At 42.5% G+C, this 24,796-nt stretch overlaps 3 protein-coding genes across 6 annotated transcripts in view; 2 read left to right on the top strand and 1 right to left on the bottom strand.

Moving 5' to 3' along the window:
- Positions 1 to 1,910: 1,910 nt before the first annotated feature.
- On the top strand, positions 1,911 to 13,320 carry zgc:172120 (uncharacterized protein LOC799440 homolog). Its single transcript, XM_027167695.2, has 4 exons — positions 1,911 to 2,048; positions 7,152 to 7,496; positions 7,796 to 8,077; positions 11,919 to 13,320. The coding sequence occupies exons 1-4, from the start codon at positions 2,000 to 2,002 to the stop codon at positions 12,092 to 12,094; spliced, it is 852 nt and encodes a 283-aa protein (XP_027023496.2). The 5' UTR covers positions 1,911 to 1,999; the 3' UTR covers positions 12,095 to 13,320.
- A 685-nt stretch (positions 13,321 to 14,005) lies between these two features.
- On the top strand, positions 14,006 to 15,885 carry tmem234 (transmembrane protein 234). Its single transcript, XM_027167729.2, has 5 exons — positions 14,006 to 14,162; positions 14,774 to 14,925; positions 15,079 to 15,145; positions 15,258 to 15,350; positions 15,648 to 15,885. The coding sequence occupies exons 1-5, from the start codon at positions 14,150 to 14,152 to the stop codon at positions 15,734 to 15,736; spliced, it is 414 nt and encodes a 137-aa protein (XP_027023530.1). The 5' UTR covers positions 14,006 to 14,149; the 3' UTR covers positions 15,737 to 15,885.
- A 686-nt stretch (positions 15,886 to 16,571) lies between these two features.
- The window catches only part of dcdc2b (doublecortin domain containing 2B), a 10,914-nt gene continuing 2,689 nt past the window's right edge, over positions 16,572 to 24,796 (bottom strand). For 3 of the 4 annotated variants that reach the window (XM_027167687.2, XM_047812093.1, XM_027167683.2), the window contains 11 exons: positions 23,952 to 24,009; positions 21,559 to 21,629; positions 20,821 to 20,952; positions 20,568 to 20,714; positions 20,438 to 20,477; positions 20,303 to 20,359; positions 19,977 to 20,160; positions 19,739 to 19,839; positions 19,256 to 19,327; positions 18,929 to 19,135; positions 16,572 to 17,482 (listed from right to left, as the gene is read on the bottom strand). In XM_027167687.2, the coding sequence (XP_027023488.1) occupies positions 17,399 to 17,482; positions 18,929 to 19,135; positions 19,256 to 19,327; positions 19,739 to 19,839; positions 19,977 to 20,160; positions 20,303 to 20,359; positions 20,438 to 20,477; positions 20,568 to 20,714; positions 20,821 to 20,952; positions 21,559 to 21,629; positions 23,952 to 24,009 (1,153 nt within the window). In that variant the 3' untranslated portion in view covers positions 16,572 to 17,398. The remainder of the gene's footprint in view (positions 17,483 to 18,928; positions 19,136 to 19,255; positions 19,328 to 19,738; positions 19,840 to 19,976; positions 20,161 to 20,302; positions 20,360 to 20,437; positions 20,478 to 20,567; positions 20,715 to 20,820; positions 20,953 to 21,558; positions 21,630 to 23,951; positions 24,010 to 24,796) is intronic. The other variant, XM_047812092.1, reaches the window with a different exon arrangement.

Genomic DNA, 24,796 nt, shown 5'->3' with positions numbered 1-24,796 from the left:
GCAGTACTCATAGATATGATGGAATATAATTATGGTGAGTTGTTAATCAGGGTGATAAGGGGCCTGGGAAAAGAAATAGTTTTGATAACCAGAGTTCTGTAGCGCCTGGGAGAAGGGAGGAGATGAAAGAGGTTGTGTCCAGGCTGTGAAGGGTCAGTGGTGATTTTTACAGCCCGGTTTCTGGCTCGTGAACCTTACAAATCCTGAGGAGCGCCAATTATTTTTTCTGCTGTTTTTACTGTGTGTTGTAGTCTGTTCCTGTCCTGACTGTACCAAACCAGATGGTGATGGATGTGAACAGGTTCGGCGACTGCAGTGTAGAACAGCTTCAACAGCTCATCTGGCAGACCAAACTTCCTTAGTTGGTGTAGAAAGTACATCCTCTGCTGGTTTTTTTTTTTTTGCTGATGGAGTTTATGATGCACTCCACTTTCAGGTCTTGGGAAATGGTAGTGCACAGAAACTTGAAGGTCTCCACAGAGATTATTGTGAGGGGGGAGTAGTGTTGAGGGGTCTTTCCTAAAGTCCACTGTCATCTCCACAGTTTTGAGGGTGTTTAGCTCTAGACTGTTCCGACTGCACCATAGCACCAGCCGCTTCACCTTTCAGGAGTTTAACTATGGGGTCAGAATTGTTTCGTTATTCTGAATAAATATACTATGATCCACAAATAAATATAAAGAGTTTCACAAATATTTTTTAAATCAACAAATGCACAATAAGCAAACCGTAAACATATGTTACAAATTTCACAAAAAGAAATGAAATTCACAAATAAATCAAATGGGATTTGCAAATAAAAAAAATTTATAAATATATATTTAAATGTATTTATTTGTGAATCGCGTTCTGTGCAATTGTGGATTTGAAACATTTCTAACGTCAAGACGTGCACAAGAATCCACAAATAGGTGGACTCCGCCCACCGTCTACTCCAGCCAATCGGACAACAGTCTACCTCCAACCAATCACGTTCTGATTTACTCGCTCTTCACACTCCATCACAGTAGGTGGCGGTATGCACCTATCAAGTTGGATCGCATCTCAGAGGTACATGTTTGTACCAATTGTATATATGTACATAAATAGTACAATTGTAGATTATTATTATCATTATCATTATCATTATCATTATCATTATTATTATTATTATTATTATTATTATTATTATTATTATTATTATTATTAAAGCGTACCACCACCCCAGTGACAGCTTTTGTAACTTTTTTTTATATAAGACACATTTACTCTGCCCGACCGTTGTCCGATTGGCTGGAGTAGACGGTGGGCGGAGTCACCTATTTGTGGATTCTTGTGCATGTCTTGACGTCACGTTAGAAATGTTTCAAATCCACAATTGCACAGAACGCAATCCACAAACATGTGCAGTGTTTCACAATTGCACAGAACGCGATTCACAAATGAGCAGGAAGCCATTCACAAATAAATACAATTAAATATATATTTATAAATATTTTTTTTATTTGCAAATCCCATTTGATTTATTTGTGAATTTCATTTCTTTTTGAGAAATTTGTAACATATGTTTACGGTTTGCTTATTGTGCATTTGTTGATTTAAAAAATATTTGTGAAACTCTTTATATTTACTTGTGGATCATAGTATATTTATTCAGAATAACGAAACAATTCTGACCCCATAAAAAAGTTTACCTGCTTCCTTTATTATTACATCATATGACTCCTATCTTATCTCTTATTGGTGGAAGTGATGGCATTAAAACTCTCCCTTTGTCTCCCAATAATTAATAATCTCCATTAATTATCTGTGAACAAATACAGAAATGTCATTCTGAAATAAAAACAGCCAGTGTTGAATGTCCTAATATCCTCATGGTGATTCAGACACGAAGCCAATCGAATAGTCTGCTGATTACATCACTGAAAAAGAGTCGACTCATTGAGTGTTCCGCTGTAGACACACATACGTGGACTCTGTTAAAGTGTGTGTACGGGATGGTGCATGCAGTGCAGATGAGATGGAATGCTTCATGTTTCTCCTCCTGTCCTTTTTCACAACTTGTGCAGGTAAAAATAAAAGTTTCATCTTTAGCTGAGTTTTGTTTCCTTAACTCTGTGCATTGGATCCTGTTATTGTGGAGTGGAAGATAATGTTCTATTATTCATTAGTGCACTGAATTAGTTCGCAATAATATGAAAATTGTGTTGTTTCACATCTAAAAAAAAAACTCTCCGGGAGTTTTATCTCACACAAGCTGAGTATATTCAGTGAACGTAAAATAACTTTGCAATCAACTAGAACAGCCTGAAAACACTTTAACCTGAAGGTAAAAACAACGTAATCATTTTACACAAAGTATATCTTTATATTCGATAACAACTGCGGTATTTAATGCCAGAAATTTCTTTATTTCTTTACTGTGTCAACTATGACGGATTTTCAAATGCATTGGCAAGCGTTCTCTCTCTGTTTTCTCTCTGTGCTCTCTCTCTCTCTCTATCTCTCTCTCTCTTACTCACTCACTCTCTCTCTCACGTTTCTAAAATAATAAGATTATAGTTCTTAAAGGAAGTCAGCGTGGCTGTTTTCAGACTGTCTCAGACAAATTTGTTCTTGGTGGTTGGGGTTAGTTGACAGGACATTTATTGTGTCTATTGATCCGTTTGACGAGATGCTTTTTCTGTTAATTTCCTGACCTCCCTGTAGAAACACTAGGCAGCATCATCACATGTCACTGATGAACCTGAGCCAAGATGAGATAAGATAAGATACAATAAGATAAGATAAACCTTTATTCATCCCACAATGGAGAAATTTCACTGGTACAGCAGCCAAGAGTAATAAAATGCAAATATATATAAACAAAATAAGACATAATATAATATACAGTTAACCTTTGCGTTGTGTGTGTGGGGTGGGGTGGGGGTGTAACATTTTTTTTTTTTCCTGTGCTTCATGAGCTTCCTTTCCATGCCCTCAGCTCTTTTCTGTCCCTCCAAACTAGCAGTTTTATTAGGGTTTCCGGAACCAACCAATTAAAGAGTAACAAATGGGTTTGTCTGAGAGTCATCTGTCCCATAACTCGGTGCTTCTTATTTTCATTGTTCATATGATCACCTCAGGTTTTGACATAACCCTGAGATCAAATTTTCAAAGTCATGGTTTGGTGTCAGGATGTAAACCTGAGGCTTGCAGAATTTTCTCCTGCTTGTTGTTTGTCTTTTACGGTTCGCTAATGAGGCCTTCTCCAAATGAGGTGTACAAGTAAAACATTTACGAGATCAGTGGCAGTTGGAAAATTTATGGATAAAATCATAATCACAGGGCGTTTGGAAGTTTCCAGTTGAGTTAACAAGCGAGCTCGTTTCTGCTGATCTGTGCGGATCGCTGTTGACATACAGTTTTAACATACAGGCGTTGTCATGGTAACATACAGTAACAATGGCATTCACAACGTGATAAAAACCTCGTTATTCGTTTTTACGCTTAATCTTTTCTATATACCAAAGATGATCTGGTACAGTATGTGGTGCTCTGAGGTTGAGTCTGGGATGAGAGGTTTTAAGACCTGAGTCTGTCCGACTGACTCGCCGGCCGGAGTCTCTCGTTCTCTACCTTCCACCTGTTCCATGCTGGTCATGTTTACTCCATCATTGGTTGGGGTTTTGTAACTGATGTTTACAGAACCTTGATAATACTCTATAATACTGTATTGTGTAATCACAAAGTCCACAGACATCTCTTTGTTTCTGGTTCTTTGTGTGTTTGTTTTTTCCTTTTGTTTGTTTGTTCCACAACAGACAGCCATACAGTTATGAACTGAAACGAACACGACGAGTATTGTGTTCCCGTGTCTGCTTGTTCCTGACTGCTGCACAGCTCTGTTTTTCCTAAAGATTTTCTGTCACAATATTTAATACTCTTCTTCTTCTTCTTTTTTTTTTTTTGGGGGGGGGGGGGGGTTTACTCTCATGGGTCATTTTATTTACAGTGCTGTTCTGTTGGATAAACCAACTGAACCTGATTAATTTGCTCCAGCAGCACGTCCATGAGTGTGTTTATTCTTTTTTTATCCCACTGCAAATTTTTCTTTATATATCTGGAAACTGTTTGTTTTGTGGAACAATGACTTTCCTCCATTAGCCCTGGATTTAAAAATAAATTAGCAAAAATGTTCTGTAGACTGCTAGGACCTTTTAAGTGGCTAACCATAATCGTGTAAACTGCACGTCTCGGTCGACCGTCACTAGCTTAGTAAGACACGGCTTGCCTCAGTAGTACCATTTATGTATAAATTACATAGCAACCTAAAAGCAATTTGTGTTTATAAACAAAGGAACAGACTGTGTTTTGAAAACAACACAACAACTTCCTAATTGCACGAGACTTCTTGTTATCCATCAGAAGTTCATTTGAATCCAAATGCAGCTCTAACACGCTGTTCCTCATTTGAAGGTCGAGTCGTGTGTCCACCATCCATCGGCTTCTGTTTTACTACATGTGGTCGCGCACCTGCTCGTGTTCGGGTGTTTATTTCCCTTTCTGTTGGCTAAGCACAAGAGGTTTGTTGTCTGAAGCCAGTCAGTAGACCAAGTCTAGTTTGTATAGTTTCTGTCTGGCACTGAAGCCTGTTCTTAAGAAAACAAGGAAAAACCAGCAGAATTCTTTGGACATTTCATGATTTGTAGAACTCACAAGTCGACTAGCTTACACAAGGCTTGTATGTTACAGTGAAACCAGATGTAAAACCTTCTGAGTAAAAGTAGCCGTTTCATGAGAAGTCGCCTGCTGTGTTATGATTCTGGACACGTTTTCATGGAAACCTCGATGAAGACCGACCCTTGTTCAGAAAAATAATAATAATAATAAAGAAATACCACTTTAAAATAGATTTCTGACAGCATTACAGGTAATATAATATTTGTTTAGGATGTTTATTGTGGGGGGGCACGGTGGCTTAGTGGTTAGCACGTTTGCCTCACACCTCCAGGGTTGGGGGTTCGATTCCCACCTCCGCCTTGTGTGTGTGGAGTTTGCATGTTCTCCCCGTGCCTTGGGGGTTTCCTCCGGGTACTCCGGTTTCCTCCCCCTGTCCAAAGATATGCATAGTAGGTTGATTGGCATCTCTGGAAAATTGTCCATAGTGTGTGTGTGTGTGTGAATGAGAGTGTGTGTGTGTGTGCCCTGTGATGGGTTGGCACTCCGTCCAGGGTGTATCCTGCCTCAATGCCCGATGACGCCTGAGATAGACACAGGCTCCCCGTGACCCGAGAAGTTCGGATAAGCGGTAGAAGATGAATGAATGAATGTTTATTGTAATAACAAGATCATTTGGGGTGTTTTGACAGAACAGTATTTAAAATACAAAAGTGGAGTCTTTAATGTGCTGAAAGACACTTTTTAGATTTATTACATATTAAATTCCATCCTTTGCCCATTTAACTCCAAATTACTTTGGCTTTGTCTGAAAAGCTCCCAAAACACCTCCAGCACAAAGTCATGAATCATATGGAGGTCTAGAACTGGGAGAAATCGATTATTTAAGACCTGAGGGGAGAAAAAAAGAGATGGTGGTGAAAACCACAAGTATACAGAAGAGTTACTAGGATTTCTGTGTGTCTGCACATGTAGAATATGATTATGCATATCATTGAAACTTAAGCGTGTCAGATCTAGCCCGTAAATATCATGAGGTTACTTCTGATAAAAACTCAGGCCCTCTGGGGAAGCAAACAGAAACCTGGCTTTCATTTCAGTTCAGACGTTTGTTAGTAAACTAAATCAGGGCGTGCCTTAGCATGCAGCCCCCTGCCGCAGAGTTTGACAGGACAACAAGACACCGGATTTAAAGGGTCAGGGGACGGATAAAAGGGATAAAAGAGGGATAAAAATCGTCTCCTCACACCTGCTGTCACAGCTGGTGTCTTTGTAGGTGAAGAATAAAAGGATAAAAACAAACGAAATGAAATGTCATCTGTATCACTACATCCAGGAGGGTCATTATTTACTCGTGTCTTCTAGAGTTTTATTTTAATTCATTAAAGTAATGAAATGCTCTGGTTACAGGAAGAAAAGGTGCAGCATTTAAACAAGTAATCAGCATTTTATTTTTATTCTTGTGGAATGCGTGTAATTGTACGTCATTAGCGGAGAAGTGAAAAAGCGTCTCTGATTCCTCACACTTCACATTGTTGACAGCATTTATTCTTTACATCAGGTGTAGGAAGTGAGTGCTGCTGTCAGGTGTGTGTGTGTGGGGGGAGTGTGTGGGGGAGTGTGTCTCTGTGTGTGTGGGGGAGTGTGTGTGTGTGTGTGTGTGTGTGTGTGTGTGTGTGTGTGTGTGTGTGTGTGAGAGTGTGGGGGAGTGTGTCTCTGTGTGTGTGTGTGGGGGTGTGTGTGTGGGAGTGTGTCTCTGTGTGTGTGTGTGGGGGGGGTGATTGTGTGTCTGTGTGTGGGGGAGTGTGTCTGTGTGTGGGGGAGTGTGTATATTATTCTGTAAAATTTGCAGATATTGAAGCTAAACGTTAATGCAAATATTTGTGCCGATGAGCTTAAATGTGATTTTTACTAGTGATCTAATTGGTAGCTTCATCGTCTCGACCTCAGTAAGACTTTCACCGTTCCATCATTTTGTTTCCTGAGTCCTAACTAAATGTATCGTTAACGTTGCCTCACTGGGTCTGTGGAGTTTTCTGTCTCATGCTTTATGTCGTGTTTACGCTTTTGTGACGAATTTAAATGGAAATGAAACCGTATTGAACATGAATGGACTTCCTGTGTGGTCGCTTTTGTCTGTGGGCCACACAAACTAGATGGACCGTACACGCGTCTCATGATGAAAAGCTTTCACTGTATTGACAGATCATCTCTAAACAGGTCTGGTTGTGCTTCCCACTCATGAATCAGGATTACTCAGTGCAGAATATTCACAGACTCATTTGAAAGACGTAAAATGTACAGGGGAATTCGCTTGCACAATTGCAGATTGGATTTTTTGGAACCACTTCATTCTTCAAACCCGTTTGTGAACCCAACGGCGGTAACAAGGTCCTTCATTGTTTAGCAAACACACGAGGGCTGAAAGGAGTGTGTCTGTGTGTGTGTGTGTGTGTGTGTGTGAATAAAAAGAGTATAAAGAGGAGTTTCAATGCATGTCTGTGTTTCCTCAGGTTTTGATGTGAGCGTGCCCACAGGTCACGTAGTCGCAATTCGAGGTCAGCCAGTCTACCTGGGCTGTGAGTTCACCCCTAACCCTGACCTTTCACCTCTGGTCTTGACCTGGCAGCGGGTGGAGGATTCCCGTGTCGTACACAGCTTCTACTACCAGAAGGATCAGCTGGAATATCAGAACCCAGATTACCGTAACCGCACGTCGCTGTTCGTGTCTGAGCTGCGGAAAGGCAACGCGACGCTCAGGATCGAGCCGGTGGGGCTGAGAGACGTGGGGGGATACCTGTGTACTGTGAGCTACAACGAGGGTACGGGAAAAGCCCATGTGCGGCTGGACTATGGAGGTATGCCAGTGTGAATAATATGAGTTTAATATAAACTGTTTAATAAACTCCCCTCCTGTGAGACATCAAACAAACTGAGCAAATACGCCGCAGGTAAAATACGTAAAGCTTACAAATGTTTTTTGGCCAAACTGTTGCTCTGGGTTCCAAGGTAAACAAACGGATAAACCCTCAGCGTACAGTAGTTGACTGTTTTATAATCAGAGCTATTTCCTGAACAATCTGTTCCGTATCACTAACAGCCAGTAACACAGACGTGTGTTTGTGTGTGTTTGTGTGTGTGTGTGTGTTCACATCAGCCTTCTACACAGAACCGAGACTGAGCATAAACATGAATTGCTCGAACATCACACTGCTTTATGAGACTGAGGGTTACCCAGAGCCAGAGGTCGGGTGGTTTGGTGAAAATGACGAGGTCCTCAGCAACCACAGCGACCTCAGTGACGAAGCAAAGGGAACCACGGGACTGTATTACCTAAAGAGCTACTTCGTGTCATCAAGTTCGTCCCTGAACGTCACCTTCAGACTGAAGAATCAGCTCCTCAATCAGGTTCTGCACAGACCTGTCAACATCACGTACGGTAATTATCCCTGACCTGCAGAACGTCACACTAGTGTGGAGAAAGATCTGGGTAAACCGTTCGAATAAGGGTTCCTTAAGGGTTCTCCTTAGCTTTGTAAAGAGGTTTGTTGATTATAATCACTAGAACATGTCAGGGTTTCCCCAGACAGACGAATCGACGCGTCCCTTTACTGAAAAACACGACGAACAACACAAGCGGCCGAGACCATCGAGTGAGGTGAGACGTTAGGACTCAGAACACACAGCGCTGTGTACAACACTGAAAATGAGTAGCATAAGAGACCAAAGTGAAAGTACATACTGTACCAGTACATGTCATAACAGATGTGTGAGAAGTGTTTTGAACCGTGAACTCTGTCGCCTTAGAGATGAAAGAAAAAAACACTTCTGCAGCTCAGTGTTTGTGATATTTTTACATGGAGAGTCAAAAAATAATTCGACGGAAATCCACCAACCTCAGCCTGTCAAGTTACCATAAACCATTATGGCAAGAAGGTATTTAGCAGAACAGCCTCAGCCAGCATAAAATATACAAGATGAATCAGATTTACATATAAAAAAAAAAATCAAGCATTTTCCAGTCAGTGACTGAACACAAAGCGTAATGGAACCTGTTACAGTATCTGAGATGCCGTATCTTCTGATCTTCTGCTTATAAAGAGGAATAAACAGGGCTGAGAGAAAGAAATCCTTCACAGCCAAATAAAGACACGAGTCGCTGAAATCATGACAGAAATAAACAGAAAGTTCCTGCTAATGAACTATTATACCAATCTCAATATTATTCTCTTATCATCACTGTGAAATATTTACCACAACCCCGGTTCCCAGTAACTGTTTATTTTATGATTATTTCTTAACAGTAAATGATTAGAATTATTCTTTTACCGTCGTGTAAAACGTCCTCGAGTGAGATGTTTATTCTTTGTGTTTATATGTGTCACGTGTTTAAGTCATTCTGATCACGGTTAAAGTTCGGTGTCTGCATGAGCTCCTTTTAAGAAGGTTATTAAAGGCAGGTTATTAAAGCCACCAGTGACTCTAAACTCATCCAGTACAGAGTTAACATTCGCTCCGGTCACGAGGCTACGTGAAATAACAGGGTTGTGTCAGTAAATGGATCTGACATTAAACCTGTTCCAACATCATCTATGCTGACCACACGATCCATTCCAACGCCCAAGAAAGGGAGCAGCCTAAAACTAGCTGAAACTTGCTGGGTGTTCAGCTTTAGTACACGTACCCTATACAAACATATTGGCCGTACGTTCTGTAGCTTTTCCGTATATTATTCTGTAAAATTTGCAGATATTGAAGCTAAACGTTAATGCAAATATTTGTGCTGATGAGCTTAAATGTGATTTTTACCAGTGATCTAATTGGTAGCTTCGTCGTCTCGACCTCAGTAAGACTTTCACCGTTCCATCATTTTGTTTCCTGAGTCCTAACTAAATGTATCGTTAACGTTGCCTCACTGGGTCTGTAGAGTTTTCTGTCTCACGCTTTGTGTCGTGTTTACGCTTTTGTGACGAATTTAAATGGAAATGAAACCGTATTGAACATGAATGGACTTCCTGTGTGGTCGCTTTTGTCTGTGGGCCACACAAACCAGGTGGACCGTACACACGTCTCATGATGAAAAGCTTTCACTGTATTGACAGATCATCTCTAAACAGGTCTGGTTGTGCTTCCCACTCATGAATCAGGATTACTCAGTGCAGAATATTCACAGACTCATTTGAAAGACGTAAAATGTACAGGGGAATTCGCTTGCACAATTGCAGACTGGATTTTTTGGAACCACTTCATTCTTCAAACCCGTTTGTGAACCCAACGGCGGTACCAAGGTCCTTCATTGTTTAGCAAACACACGAGGGCTGAAAGGAGGCACTGAACCGTTCTATTGGACGTCGGGTTGTGCTTTTACAGATCCGTGTTTGTGCCGGGTTTGTTTATGTGACTCGGTTACAACTGTTGTACTGAAACAGAAGTTTTAATTTTATCTTTAGTAACATTAACGAAAACATAACATTCATTCATTCACTCACTAATTAACTTCTCGGGTCACGGGGAGCCTGTGCCTATCTCAGGCGTCATCGGGCATCGAGGCAGGATACACCCTGGACGGAGTGCCAATCCATCACAGGACACACACACTCTCATTCACTCACACACTACGGACAACGTGCTAACCACTAAGCCACCCCATAACGTAACATGCTAATTCTATTTTCTGGTAAGTTGCTTGGATTAATCAGCACACACACACACACACACACACATGATCAGACACGCTCTGCACTGCTAATTAACAAATGAAGGATTTTAAACCTAACACTTGACAGATCTAAGCAGATCCCAGTGAAACATCTTTTGGAGGGAAAAAATGTTTTTGCAGTTGTGCAAGCAAAGTGGCTCTGTGGCCAGAGAAGGGTATTTCTGTCTGTTCTGTCTGGTACAGGATTGTTTTAAGACTATACATGAAGCCATATTTCATAAACATGCCAGAGGAGTGTTCTCAGAAATGCCTGTTATTCCTGGGTCCTGGTGGAATTCTGTATTCTGTTCAACACGCGCTTGGTTTTCTGCCCAGAGGCCGCGTATCGGGGTAACCGTCAGAGAGAAGGGTGTATACACTGTTCATACGCTGCGTTAGTCCTTTGTTCTGTGTGATGATAACTGAAGGTAGTGCCACATGAGTGTGAAGAGTGGCATCAGCTAGCTGTCGCTTCACACTTCAGCTGTCTTTGTGTTTGTTTTGTTTTTGGGAATGAGATGACCTGACACTTGACTGACCGCAGACTATCGCTGATTTGGTTTTAGAGGAGAATCTTTTGAGATGAGACTGAACATTAAAATGGTGAACCAATGCCTGAGATTTTGGCTGACTTTTGGCTGACTGTGCTGACTGTGCTTATTGTTAGTCTTGTGTTAAGTACAGTGTCTGGAGTACACCTTCCTGAGAGAGAAACACCAACGTGTTAGCGGGCATGTGGTAGCCTAGTGGTTAAGGTGTTGGGCTACCAATCGGAAGGCTGTGAGTTCGATTCCTACGTCCACCAGGTTCCCACTGCTGGGCCCCTGAGCAAGACCCTTAACCCTCAGTCGCACAGTTGTATAAAAATGTAAGTTGCTCTGGATAAGGGCGTCTGCTAAATGCTGTAAATGTAATGAACGTAATGAAACGAGGGCTTTCTTTGATTAAAGTCTAGAGATTTCTACTTAATTATATCACTTTTCTGGGATCAAAACTCAAACACATGTGTAACATCAAACACTCAGGTAATAACCTGAACCTAGAAGTTATCTTAATCCTCTCAGACAATTTGAGCGATCGCCTACAGTACGTACTCCAGAATGTTGGATTCTCTCTGACGTCTGTCGGTGACACGAGTTTGTCTGCTATCGCTATAATTATGACTGGTTTCAGGGAAAAATGACAATAAACCACAACAACGTGCACTTGATATTTAGAGGATAACGGCATGGCCACGAGGCTACCTAATTGTTAGCACTGAATGTGTTTCATTGAGACAGGATTACTGTACTTGTGAAATACTGTAAGTTGTCTGGGGACTAATCCTACAGAAACTGTGGCTAAAGTAAGCTGCTTTACCAGACTAGCGCTAGCGCTAATTCTAGTATAATACACAGAGATGAAGGGGAAAAAAATAAAATAAAAATTTCCACCTCAATCTTCATAGTGACAAACGAGGCGTGTTTTAAACAGGAAGTTCTGCAGTTGTGTATAAACACAGCAAGCACTTAGTGCATTAGTGCCCATCGCTCTCTGTATGGTCTCTGAATAAACACACACTCCTCTGTCTGTTCTCTTTAAGATGGAGAAAACTGCAGGACGTCACTGAACGCTGTGTCTACAACCCTCGTCGTCCTCTGTGTTCTGTGCGCCATCATCATCATTCTCATAATATTTTTCCTGCTTGTAAAGTGCCATAAAGGCTTCCGGGATCTTTCCTACAAGTTAACCAACGGCAACACGAACGGGAGACTTTAATCGTCCGTGCCTACATTGGGTTTCTGATGATCGGAGCTGACGATCTTCAGCATGTCTGTAACACACGCTTATTAAAATAAACACCACGATGTCTAGCAGATGACACAATGATTTTGCATTTTACTGTATAATTTAAAAGAAATACTTTCCTAACTTCAACAAAGAGAGAGAAGAGAGTTTGTAGTCACAAAAGTATGACATGATGGTGCACCACTACAAAAGAGACATGTGATGAAATGCATCGATGCGTGAAGTGGAAAGGAATCAATGACGTTATACCTAAATGTGATAATTCCACAGGAATGTTTATAATATTTTCCCCTTATGACTGACTGAAAAATGAAGTGCAGACGTGCCTGTAGTGTGGTGAAGGACAGCCGTGTGTGTTACGTGACTGGAGGAAGAGAGAATGAAAAATATGACCTTTTTTGATGTGAATGTCTTGAGACAGAGGTTCTATTGTGTTACCTGATGTTATTTAAAGAAAAAAAACAGACCAAAAAAAAACACAACACAGACGAGTTATACTTGCTGCAGTGAGTAATGGACTTTTCAGTTTGTGTTTCTTTGTATTTCTCTGCTTGTAAGTCAATAGTATCAGAACATCTCATCTTCCAATTTTTGGGTTCACTGAACACATCAGGAACAGAACATCCTAAAGGACCTAAAGTTCCTGAATGACTCATTCACTCTCCCCTTACCTGAAACTAGGTTGTGTTACAAACCGTGTGTTTGTGTAATTGCACACTTCATGCAAACATTCCTGATCAACCCGGAGGAGGTGTGGTGATGATGAGAAGCTACCAGAAACTAATCTGAGATACCAAGTTTCAGTGCTAACAATTCATAGTCATTAAATATTGAAACGTCACATTTCCTGTGTGTTTAGGGTTACATTTAATGTTCCAGTTCTTGTTCTGGCTCAAGGTACAGCAGCCATAAAGTGCTCTCTATTCTCTCTCTCTCTCTCTCTCTCCCTCACTTGAAGGTACTTTAATAAGTAGCACCAACCTTCTGATCAAACAGAACCCACGATTCATGACCTGTGTGGTATTAGAGAAGTGTTTATATTGAAATAAACCTGATTTTATATGAATCTATTTATGAAAAACTGCTTAGTTTATTATCTTAGGTTTTACCTGTTTGTATAAATGGTTCTGAAGAAATGTTTGTAAAGCTCTGTAACACCTTTACTCAATAAATGCAGTGACCTTGTGCAAACAGTATTTCTTCACACTGCGATTGATTACTCATGATACTGATTACACAGGAAACAAGGCCCTTCCCTGACGATTCTGATGAAAGAGTATTATCTGCTAATTCCAAATAATAAGAAATGTAAACTCCCTGTTTATTCTTCTAACCTGGCAAAGTGCCACATGAGATCAAGCACAGCAGTATGAACTGAAGTGAATATTCATAAAGTGATTCGACTGTGTTACTTCGGGCGGATTTTTTTCCTTGCTCTATTTTATGTTAATATGTCGATTAATGGTTTAAAAAAAGGACTCAAGGTGCTGTGTGAATACGTGTTGGTGCAGTGAGATGTTTAACCCACATATGCTTCATCTCTACATCTTTTTCATGGTAAATTAAATGGTAAATAAAATAAATTGAAGCGTTCCTTGTCGACGCACACATCAGCTAACCTGTAACCAGAATGATGAAAACGTAGCCCCAGGATCAGTAAACTCATCAGAAATAGTCTGGTATCAACATGCACGTGTTTCAGGGTGGGCTTTTAATTAAACACAGGTTTATGGTGGGTTTCCTGTTGGGGGCACTGTAATGTTCGGTTACATGGAACCCCCTTATTACATTGTGTGACCCTGTAGTTAGACTGCATAAGCTGTGTGTAGAAACATAACTGTAATACTAAACCTGTGCGGTCTGTCAATTTTATACCCTTCAAAGGATAATGCAGAAATAAAACTGCAGGGCAAAACGGGGAGAATTGGGGTAAAATAATGTAGTTAAAAAACATAATAACAAACCGAGTCGCTGGGCGTCGCTGTGAGTCCCCCATGACTGAGGTGAAGGAAGGAACCAGAAGAAATGGTCTCAGTGGGTAAGCGCTTCAATGTTTCCTCGTAAAACCCTTTTTTTTCCATTTCGGTTTTATTTTAAATTTGTATTATTTCATATATAATATTTGTTTCATTTCTGGCGCGATTAAAATACTTTTTTTTTGTAAAGCTTCCTAGCATGAATAACGACAAAATACGCATTAGCATGTATGCTAACTTCCGTAAACAACAGAGTTTACGGTACGGGTCTTACTTGCGTCGTTTCCATGGCAACGGATTAACAACCCACTGGAGCAGAAAGTGTGGTGGTGTTTCTAGTAAACGATCTGTTATTCTTACATTGCCTAATATTATAGATTATATTATTACACTATGATATTTATACGAAATATTTGTTGCTGTTGTTTTTTTTAACCCCCAAAATCTTCCCTATATTCTAATAGTGAAGTTTAGTGCGAACTCTTTTATCCAAACCCCAGAGTTGTGTAAACAAACACTTCCCACACCACATGACAGGGGGAACCCCAGGTCTAGTTACTCCAGGCCATTTTTACTTGTACAATATAATCCCAAACAGAAAGAGCTGCTCTAGTCACTGTTGAGTAAGGAGGGATTGTGTGTGTGTGTGTGTGTGTGTGTGTGTGTGGTGAAGTGGACGTGCTGTGTCTCCTGCTGGTCTCTGTGTTATGGGGAGCCACCAACCCGTTCCTCAAGAAAGGAACCGAGGGCATCGAGCACGTTCGGAAAGGAAACGTGATCTCCCAGTTCCTGGCTGAAGCCAAATTTCTGTTCCTCAACATCAAGGTAGAACATTTCAGCATCGCGCTCAGCTTCACCCAGATGTACAATAAAAGCCGTATATACGGAGCCAAGGGCACTCCATAGGGTTGTAATGAAAAGTATTGGATCTGACACTTTATGTAACAGTAACACGAAACGACTCTGTTCTCTGTGCAGTATCTGGTGCCGTTTCTGCTGAACCAGAGCGGCTCTGTGGTCTTCTACCTCACCCTTGCTACAACAGGTCACTTACACTTAACTTTTTTTTTTTTTAAACTCAGACCATCGTGTCTATAAGAAATGGATCCAATATGTGAAATGATCCTTATCGATTCTCACCCCATTGGATGTTACAGATTTGTCTCTGGCCGTGCCGACGGTCAACTCTCTCAGCCTTGTGTTCACGATGTTCACCGGCAAACTGCTCGGGGAGGAGTGTGGAGGAAAAAGTGGGTCTGATTCTGTTTCTTTTTTCTTACCGATTCAATTCACGTTCAATCTGATGAGCTGGTGATGAACTACATCAGGAGAAAGCATTTCAGTAAAGATGGAGTGATTAATCCATTCATTTACATTGCAAAGGGTTTGTTGAGGTCCTGTATTAGCACGTGATTGTCAACACGCTCATCGTTTCTGCACTCGCCCTGGAAGTGACGATACAGCACATGATCATTTCAGAATATTGCGTCTTCTGTAATGTTCTGTAGTGTTCCATGTTTGCATGATGACAATTCTCTCTCTCGCAGGTGCCGTGTTGGGGATGATGCTGATTACAGCCGGTGTGACGCTGTGTGTGTTGAGTTCTGTCTCAGAGAGCAACGGGGTGCAGGACTAAACCCCACGCCATGACTCTTCACGGGGAACATCAGTGCTTCTAGTAGCACGTGATCCTGGACCGATATTCCTTATAACCTGTCATTACATCACACTTATCCAGCAGAGACACACAGAGGACCCACAGACGATAAAAAACCATTTATCCGCTTCAAGTTCCTATTTTGGTCAGATCTGCATAACATCATACCACTTGTATTCTAACCAGCAAACCACATGGCACAAAGCTGTCCACAATGAGTTGTTTACAGTATCGGAATGTGAAAGTAAACTCTGATAAACGTTTCCAGACTGAAAAAACTTTGTGGACAGCTTTGTCCCATCTGGTTAAATTCCTCAAAATGATCACACAATGATGTCTGTGCTTTCAGAATGAGTACCAAAAGTGTTGGTTTAGTTTTAAACATAACAGCCTTTGTCATTCTGGGAAGACTCACTCACACTCACACACACACTCACACACACACTCACACACACACTCACACACACACTCACACACACACTCACACACACACTCACACACACACTCACACACACACTCACACACACACACACACACACACACACACACACACACACACACACACGAAGGAGGTGGACTTTGAATTGATTCCATCCACAGCTTTAGGACATTTGATCCTTTTCCAGCAGCATGTAACTGCTGTTGTTTTTTTCCCTCTCTTTTCAGATCAGTTACACTGATGCACCTTTTTTTGTTTAACCTCGGGTAAACAAAGTGAACACAAGTCTACAAACGTAAAGTAGAACCATTATTCTGACACGATTGAGAGTAAACACACCTTTTCATGGCGGATTATTCACACGTGAATGAGTGCTGGAGTTTATGGTTTATTGTTAATACTCTTTGAGCTATTAGAATAGATGAAATAAGAAAGGATAAAAAGTTCACATTTATCTACAGCTCCAAGAAAATATCATCACAATCATCTAAATTTGTTGGAGAATCTCATGAAAGTCAGTTCCACTCGAGCACCAGTTCACGTTCGAGCCTCAGACTCCTCGGATCGGTCCGGGTGTCGGCGAGTCGTGACTCGCTCTGGTTTCCTCGCAGATTGAATATTTCATTCACTGCACTTGGGGAATGTAAAAGGCTTTAACTCACACCGGAACCATTTCGGGTTGCACGCTACAGACTTTCACAGTGATTCTATTCAAGGCTCACAATAGACAAAACAATTTTCACGTGTATCTTCCAGACTTCACATCGACTGGGACTGTAACCTGAACGTTCCTACACAATCATCATGAAACTAAGACGAGACGCAATTATACACACGAGCGTCGAGCTTTCTTTAAAATGCTGATAATGATTTTACAAAATGACTATTCTCATCGTATGGGGAAATATTTTAAGGGGTCGGACACTTTTTGGTCTCCGTTGTGAGAGACTTCATCGCACACCGTATCGGCTAACGGCGTCTCGTCTGCGTCTTTTATCACAAGTCATTCACAAGCGAATACGTTTCACATACGGTAAATTCTACACGTGGTAGCTGTTAGGGAACACTGGAGATCGGATCGATAAGAGATGACGTATTAGGAACAGTCTGGAGAAGGCTGGTCTGGAGATGATTAAGGTTAGAGCTACACACTATGTGGTGAGGGTCAGTATTTATGGTTGTGTCTGATATATAAACGTGTGTCACTCTCTCTGCTGTGAGGATGAGGAGGGAGGACGGGTGTGGTCCTGCATCTCTGGCTCTTCAGCTTGATGAGGACCTTCATCCTGAAATCACACACACACAAAGAAAGTAAAATAACAAACCGATCTCTTTGGATTCAGTTCATCTGTTTTGGTTTTCTGTTGAATTCTGTTGCTTAGAAATAAACTCCACACAGTGGAATCCCAGAAACAAAGTACAGGGTGGAGCAACATTTTTTTCTATGTCTCCAACCTGCTCTGTTGCTTTAGCTCTCCTGTAATGATGTGATCCGATGACCTAGTAATTTGCATCTACTAATAAATCATTCGGCTTTAATCCTCTACCTCTACTCGGCTGAGGGAGGCTCTGAACCCTTGACACAACATTAATTTCTTCTCATCTGCTCACAGAACATTTTAGTAGTTTGTTTTTCATTTGTTCATCTGGAAAAAGGGGGCGGTGATGTGGGCAAAGAATACAGAACCTGGTCGATAAATCAATAAAATATTCTCATACACCTCTCACTTCCTACTGTTTACACCGATACTGTTTATCCAGCTTGATCACAATTATGCTGTCAGACAGAGGAGCGGAACTGTTTATTTGATTGTGTGGGTTTTTTTTTTACTACGTGGGCGTGGCTCAAAACGTTGCATGAAGCGTGCTTTATAATCATTCATTCATTCATTCATTCATTAATTTTCTACCCCTTTATCCGAACTACCTTGGGTCTCAGGCGGCATCGGGCATCGAGGCTGGATACACCCTGGACGGAGTGCCAACCCATCACAGGGCACACACACACTCTCATACACACACACACACACACACACACACACTCACACACTACGGACAATTTTCCAGAGATGCCAATGTACCTACCATGCATGTCTTTGGACCGGGGGAGGAAACCGGAGTACCCGGAGGAAACCCCCGAGGCACGGGTAGAACATGCAAACTCCACACACACAAGGTGGAGGTGGGAATCGAACCCCGACCCGTGCCCCCGCATTATATAATTAACTTTATTTGAATTTCCTTATATGGAGATGTTAGAGGGACACGCTGGCTTAGTGGTTAGCATGTTCACCTCACACCTCCAGAGTTGGGGTTCGATTCCCGCCTCCGCCTTGTGTGTGTGGAGTTTGCATGTTCTCCCCGTGCCTCGGGGGTTTCCTCCGGGTACTCCGGTCCAAAGACATGCATGGTAGGTTGGCATCTCTGGAAAATTGCCGTAGTGTGTGAGTGTGTGTGTATGAGAGTGTGTGTGTGCCCTGTGATGGGTTGGTACTCCGTCCAGGGTGTATCCAGCCTTGATGCCCGATGACGCCTGAGATAGGCACAGGCTCCCCATGACCCAAGAAGTTCGGATATGCGGTAGAAAATGAATGAATGGAGATTTTTTCCATATTTTCTCCACTGATTGTCATTTTCCTCCATGACCTCCTCAAATCAGTGCGACACACAAATAACACTGCCGTTTAATCATTTTCGGCCGTCGTGTAATTGCTGAATTTGTCTCCACCCACTTTATCATCTTGGCCTCTTTCATGTTCCAGGTCTTCGCTGAGTAGGTCCTCGTACTGCTCTTCCACCTCCCCGCTCGGAGAAGAGCTCCGTCTCCGTGACAAGGTCTCTCCGTCAGACGGGCCGTACTCCATCACTTTGTGCTCTCTGTTGCTAGGAGACACACTGGAGCGTGCAGACGAGGTCACGCGCTCATCAGGTGCTCCTGTCTGAGTGAGCGAGCGAGAGGATGAGCCATCAGCGAGCATAATTACAGCAGAATATTATGCTCTGTAATGAATTCACACACACACACACACACACATGCACACACACACACATGCACACACCTGATGCATATGATTTGTTGATTCAGGTTGGCTCTGGTCAAGCTCCTCGTCCTGAACGACTTCAGCAACCCTCTGAAAAATAAGACAATAAAAAGATCTGCTATGAGAGACGACACAAAATCTGCCAGACTGAGATTTTTTTTTTTATAAACTAGAGAGCAACTCAGTGAGGATTTCTCTGTTCTATCTTTCAGTGTTTTTCATTTCTACAGTTTCTGTAGTCAGACCTACAAAAGCAATACAAATAAGCAGTAAGTGAAAGCAGCAGATTCAGCACCACGGACAGTGGCCAGTTTTCCTAATAAGTAAGTAAATAAATAAACGAACCAGTGAAATAGTTTCCATTTACTTTTCATGACACACACATATTAACCTGTGTGTTTGGGATCTAAGTTTCATGGCACCAGACATTCGGAACATCAAGAGGAAGAGAATGAAGAGCTGATGGACGACGGTTCGAGAGCGTGTAATGATGAGACTAACCTGATCTACAGGAATCTCCACAGCCGTGCTCTCATCCTCAGCCACCTCCTCAGCTCCTTGCACCTCCTCTCTCCTCTTCCCTACACCCTTAAACACACTCGCTTGGCCGGCAGGAGACAAACACAAGATTTTTTTTTCTCTTTTAAAACCCACACAACACAACAGAACGTTGTTCTGTCAAATTATCACTCAGATTAATAAAAAGACCCATTTCTGAGCCTCCTTTCGATGCTCGTACCTGCGCCTCTGGGTGCAGCTCTGTGTGGAGGTCTGTGTTTGTGCACTCGGGCAGGTTTGGCGTAAAAATCGGAGCGTTCCTCTCTTTCCTTTCCTCCTGCTTTCCTCCTCGGCGGCCGCTGAGACGCGTCCTCTCTCTCTGGCTCGGCTTCGTCTCCCGTTGACTTCACGCGCCTGCCGTTCCTCTGAGACACACAGCGCTCAGTTAAACACTAAAACATCACTGCGTAAACGATTCCAATAAAAGCAAGGAACTAAAAAAAAATTTTACACTTGGGTGGAAAAATCCTTCACTGTATCCCAGGGATACGTGGAAACCTCTCTTACCTCGGACGACTGAAGGAGGGCCGAGTCACTGTTGCTGTCCTGAGGAAATTTCCTGTTCTGTGAATTATTAGCCCAACATCACTCGGTGCAGCTACAACGTAATGTAAACTTATTCATGAGAAGGTTCTGCGTTACCTCTAACCTCCTGTACAGCCCTCGATCTGCGACGTAGTGTCTAAATTACGGACAAAACAAACACGATCTGTCAGCCATTTTACCCTCCAGGATCACCATCATCCTCTTTGATTCTCCTCCTCTTCCTCACCTGTCTGCACTGCCACCTGGTGCTTTGTTTAGCAGCAGCTCCTCGTACGGAAGTTTCTTGAAGCGCTCGGCCCCGACAGCTATGTAACACTGGCCACTCTCCAGCTCCTCGGCTGAGGTCACGGTCACGCCGTCCAGGGTGCACAGCCTGAGAGGTCAAGTGTCACATGAAAGTATATATATATATATAAAATAAAACAACAGTGAAACGACTGTAGAGTCCACACATGGCACACGTGTGAGTGTGTGTTTACCTGCGAACTGCTCCGGTGCGCAGCATTGCTTTCTCCGAGACCAGGCTGAGAATCTGCTCCAGGTTTTTCAGGAGGCTCCGAGGAATGATGAAGCGCATGGCAGGACTAAGGACGTCCCCGTTCCTGAACACGCTGCACAGAGAGCGGGTGTGTGTCAGTATGTGACAGGTGTACTGTGTGTGTGTGTGTGTTAATTTTAAGTGTATTTCTGGTTGTAAATTTTTAATTATATTAAAAATTCAGTGACAATCCATAAAATACTTTGTATAATTTCCCTTATAGGGGGGCACGGTGGCTTAGTGGTTAGCACGTTCGCCTCACACCTCTAGGGTCGGGGGTTCGATTCCCACCTCCGCCTTGTGTGTGTGGAGTTTGCATGTTCTCCCCGTGCCTCGGGGGTTTCCTCCGGGTACTCCGGTTTCCTCCCCCGGTCCAAAGACATGCATGGTAGGTTGATTGGCATCTCTGGAAAATTGTCTGTAGTGTGTGAGTGTGTGAGTGAATGAGAGAGTGTGTGTGCCCTGTGATGGGTCGGCACTCCGTCCAGGGTGTATCCTGCCTCGATGCCCGATGACGCCTGAGATAGGCACAGGCCCCCCGTGACCCGAGAAGTTCGGATAAGCGGTAGAAGATGAATGAATGAATGAATGAATGAATTTCCCTTATATTGTCTGACTATACTGTGTGTGTGTGTGTGTGTGTGTGTGTGTGTGTTAGACAGAGATCTGTGTTGCTCACTGTATAATGCAGGGCAGAGTTATAACCTTCCTCCATTTTGCCGACACGTTGGGTCTGCTGATTCCTTTAGCCTGTGGAGAGAGACACAAAGGTGTAAAGCAGACCGGAAACCTGGAACGGATCTGGAGTCTGAGACAAAGCCGTCTCGCCACGCACCTCTCCCTCAGCTCCTATCTCGTGTACCTGCAAATCAATCAGTACTACAAAAGACAATCCTGTCAGTAGGTGTGAAGGATTCCTGTAAAGGAAACACGACACCTCGTTTCAGTGCCGACGCTGATTAAACCGAGACGGTCGGCGAACGGCTAGACGATCAGAGCGGCGGTTTAAATAATTCACATGATTAATGCCTGTCGTACCCCAAAGCGCAGACATTTGTCTTTTCACTCTGTTGCGTCTGCTGGGATTAAATTCTGAATCTTGGATGACAGAAGCGGAAAAAAAAAAACATGGGCTTTCCTTTATAATGTGTCTGAATTTGCGACTGTATTGTAGTTTGTTATTTCGGCAGTAATGAGATCCGTTTGGTGCTGGCATTAAAAAGGCCAAAGATGTGCATACAAGATGTGCATAAACACAGTTAAAAATCTATCAATCAAATCCAAATTTCAGGCCTTGAGTCTCAGCACCTCGTCCCCGGTGTGTTCTGACCATCCATCAGCTCGCACCAACGACCTCTAATCACATACACGGAAAGTCAGAACTTCTTCCTTTAAAATTTCCATCACATTACATTTAGGGGCTTTTTACACCTGGTCACTTCCTGCGTTTTCTGTGATCAGATATCTATCCGATGGTAAAAAGACCAGGTCTAAATGTCCTCCGAAACGTTTTGGAGACGGAGATAAATCCGATGGTACAAACCCCTTCAGGAGGTGGTCTGGGACGCGTTTCAGATGAAACTGGACAGGTGTAAATGAATGTGGTTGTTCAAGCCACATACGTCAGCACTATACTCCTCCCAAACGGAAGTACGTCACTCGCAGGTGATCTTTCACCCAGGCGTCTCGTCGGGCCTTAAAACGCGCTGCTGCTGCCATCAGCGAAAACGCAGCAAACAGTAAACGCTGTTTTTTTATAGCGTAAACGTCGTAACCAGTTTTTTCGTCTTCTCTTTGATTGCATTCTGAAAACCGCGCACACCAAAAAGTGTTCCGCTTCAGTTACCCCAGAAATGAGGTAAAATATATTAGCATTTTGGGCGGGAGTAGAAAGATCGGATCAACATCCGATTCGCCGAGACGCGTTTATGTGGCCTGATGTAAAAGGAACAGTTTTAACAAATCAGATAGATATCGGATCAGAGACAACACACAAAGTGACCGGGTGTAAAAACTGAATCAGTGATTCAGAGCTGAACTGCGACAACATATAAAAACACACAAAAACTAATCTAGACTAAAGAACGATTAAGGCAAAGTACAGACAGAGTTTGTTTTGTCTGAACACCATTCAACACATTTCATATCCTCATATCTGACCTCCTGCCCATCTGATCAGTCCTGAGTGTTTTCTAATGCTCCAGATGAACGCTTAGGTTTCTACGCATGAATCACAGCTACCGCACACCGCGTGTTAGCGACGGTCCGTTTAAAAACTTGCCAGAATGTTCCAGAAGAAGCGTTCGGAGATTCCGAGTAGGTGACGCAGTTAGGGTTACAGAACAATGTGCAGAAGTCACATGGACACAAGCATCACCTGAGTCAGCCTGATATTCTGTCTGTATGAAGCAGTTCTCTGAAAACTCACACTCTTGTTTAGTTTTATTCAAACCCAGATACATTACAGCTCCAGCATGCACAGGCACGTTTAACACTGATCTCTAGGTGTCCATCGAACTGTCACACAGGACAATAACAACACACCCACACACAATCAGAGCCACAGCAACACAACAACAGAGCATATACAGTAAAGCACAAATAAATATCCAGCTCCACAGAAATACATCAGACACGCCGACAAGGTGCAAGTCACTGAGTTGTTAACAGTAAGGGGCAGAAAAACGTAGACGCTGCTGAACATCTCTGACAGCTAGAACTTCATTACATGCTATAAACTATAAATAGATAAAAACAAGTCCAGTAACACAAATCCTCACTCACACACACACACACACACACACACACACACACACACACACACGCCTCACAAAGAGCAACGGACCCGATTTTATAATGTAGGCGGTCAAAAACTTCAATCATCAAATGAATTTTACAGGAAGAAATGAATTCATATTAAATACGTATTCAAAATTATTAATAATAACAATTAAAAAAAAAAAAAGCAATAGAATTTATGAAATCATTCATTTGCACAGTGACCATTTATAGCCGTTTATAGTAAAATCCAGATAAAGAACAAGTCACCTGACCTGGTACAAAGCATCTCACCTGCATGGAGTCTCCGGTTCGAGCCGCAGGAGTTCTCTTTGTCCCCAGACTCAGATAACTGTGAGAAAGCGATAAAAAGAAAGAGAGAAGAGGATGAACAGTGACGCAGAACCGCCTCCCATGGGGGACACTAACGTTTGGAGAAAAGGTCTCCTTTACAGCCTGGTTTCTGGGACTCCTGACGACTTGTTTGCACGAAGCCGGTTTGACGCCGCCGAGGCCGAGCGAGCCGTTCTGCCCTTTGACTTTATCACCAAAAAGTGAATTCGGGGAATAAAGCGGAGCTGTAAAGTCACGACATCCTGCTGGTCGGCGGTGGCACATATTTGGCAGCGTGAGAAGGACGGGAGTGTCTTCCAGTGTTTATTTGTTCATATGCGCTTAGAAAACGTCCCGGACCGAAGCAGAAGAGTCATGAAGACTGAATTCAATCATAGAATGTCAAAATCTTTAGATGCATCCTACAAACCAGGCTCTTAAAGCTATGTATGTAAACAACAGCAAAATCTGCACCAGCTCCAGCTGTTCTGGCCTTCAGGGGGTAATAATCTCACCTGGACAGTATAGGTTTAAACCCAACACTGACATGTTCTTCTGCATTCTGCAGCACACTCAGTACTGTTGTTCTTTACTGTTCTACACCTGGTTACTCACAGGGTTTATAATCCCAATAGTCACCCAGATGACGTCAGGCTTCAAGGTTCGTTCACGGCGTCGTCTCCGCCGTCACACGCAGATCAGTAAAGATCTAAATCAACACCAGGTTTTCTGTAAAGCTGCACTGTGACGATGTCCAGGTTACAAAGCCAAGTGAATAGAAAGAATGCGACAGTAAAAATTCTGAA

Source organism: Tachysurus fulvidraco, chromosome 4 (genome assembly GCF_022655615.1).
Source record: "Tachysurus fulvidraco isolate hzauxx_2018 chromosome 4, HZAU_PFXX_2.0, whole genome shotgun sequence".
Classification (NCBI taxonomy): Eukaryota; Metazoa; Chordata; class Actinopteri; order Siluriformes; family Bagridae; genus Tachysurus; species Tachysurus fulvidraco.
This window is presented reverse-complemented; position numbering and strand designations above follow the sequence as displayed.

What these genes read in the sequence shown, in the direction of transcription:
- zgc:172120 (XM_027167695.2), top strand. Translation starts at nt 2,000, where the DNA reads ATGGAATGCTTCATGTTTCTCCTCCTGTCCTTTTTCACAACTTGTGCA. An exon ending in TGTGCGGCTGGACTATGGAG is followed by an intron (nt 7,497 to 7,795) that starts GTATGCCAGTGT and finishes TGTTCACATCAG; the next exon opens with CCTTCTACACAGAACCGAGA. An exon ending in ACCTGTCAACATCACGTACG is followed by an intron (nt 8,078 to 11,918) that starts GTAATTATCCCT and finishes GTTCTCTTTAAG; the next exon opens with ATGGAGAAAACTGCAGGACG.
- tmem234 (XM_027167729.2), top strand. An exon ending in TTCTGTTCCTCAACATCAAG is followed by an intron (nt 14,926 to 15,078) that starts GTAGAACATTTC and finishes TTCTCTGTGCAG; the next exon opens with TATCTGGTGCCGTTTCTGCT. An exon ending in GGAGGAGTGTGGAGGAAAAA is followed by an intron (nt 15,351 to 15,647) that starts GTGGGTCTGATT and finishes TCTCTCTCGCAG; the next exon opens with GTGCCGTGTTGGGGATGATG.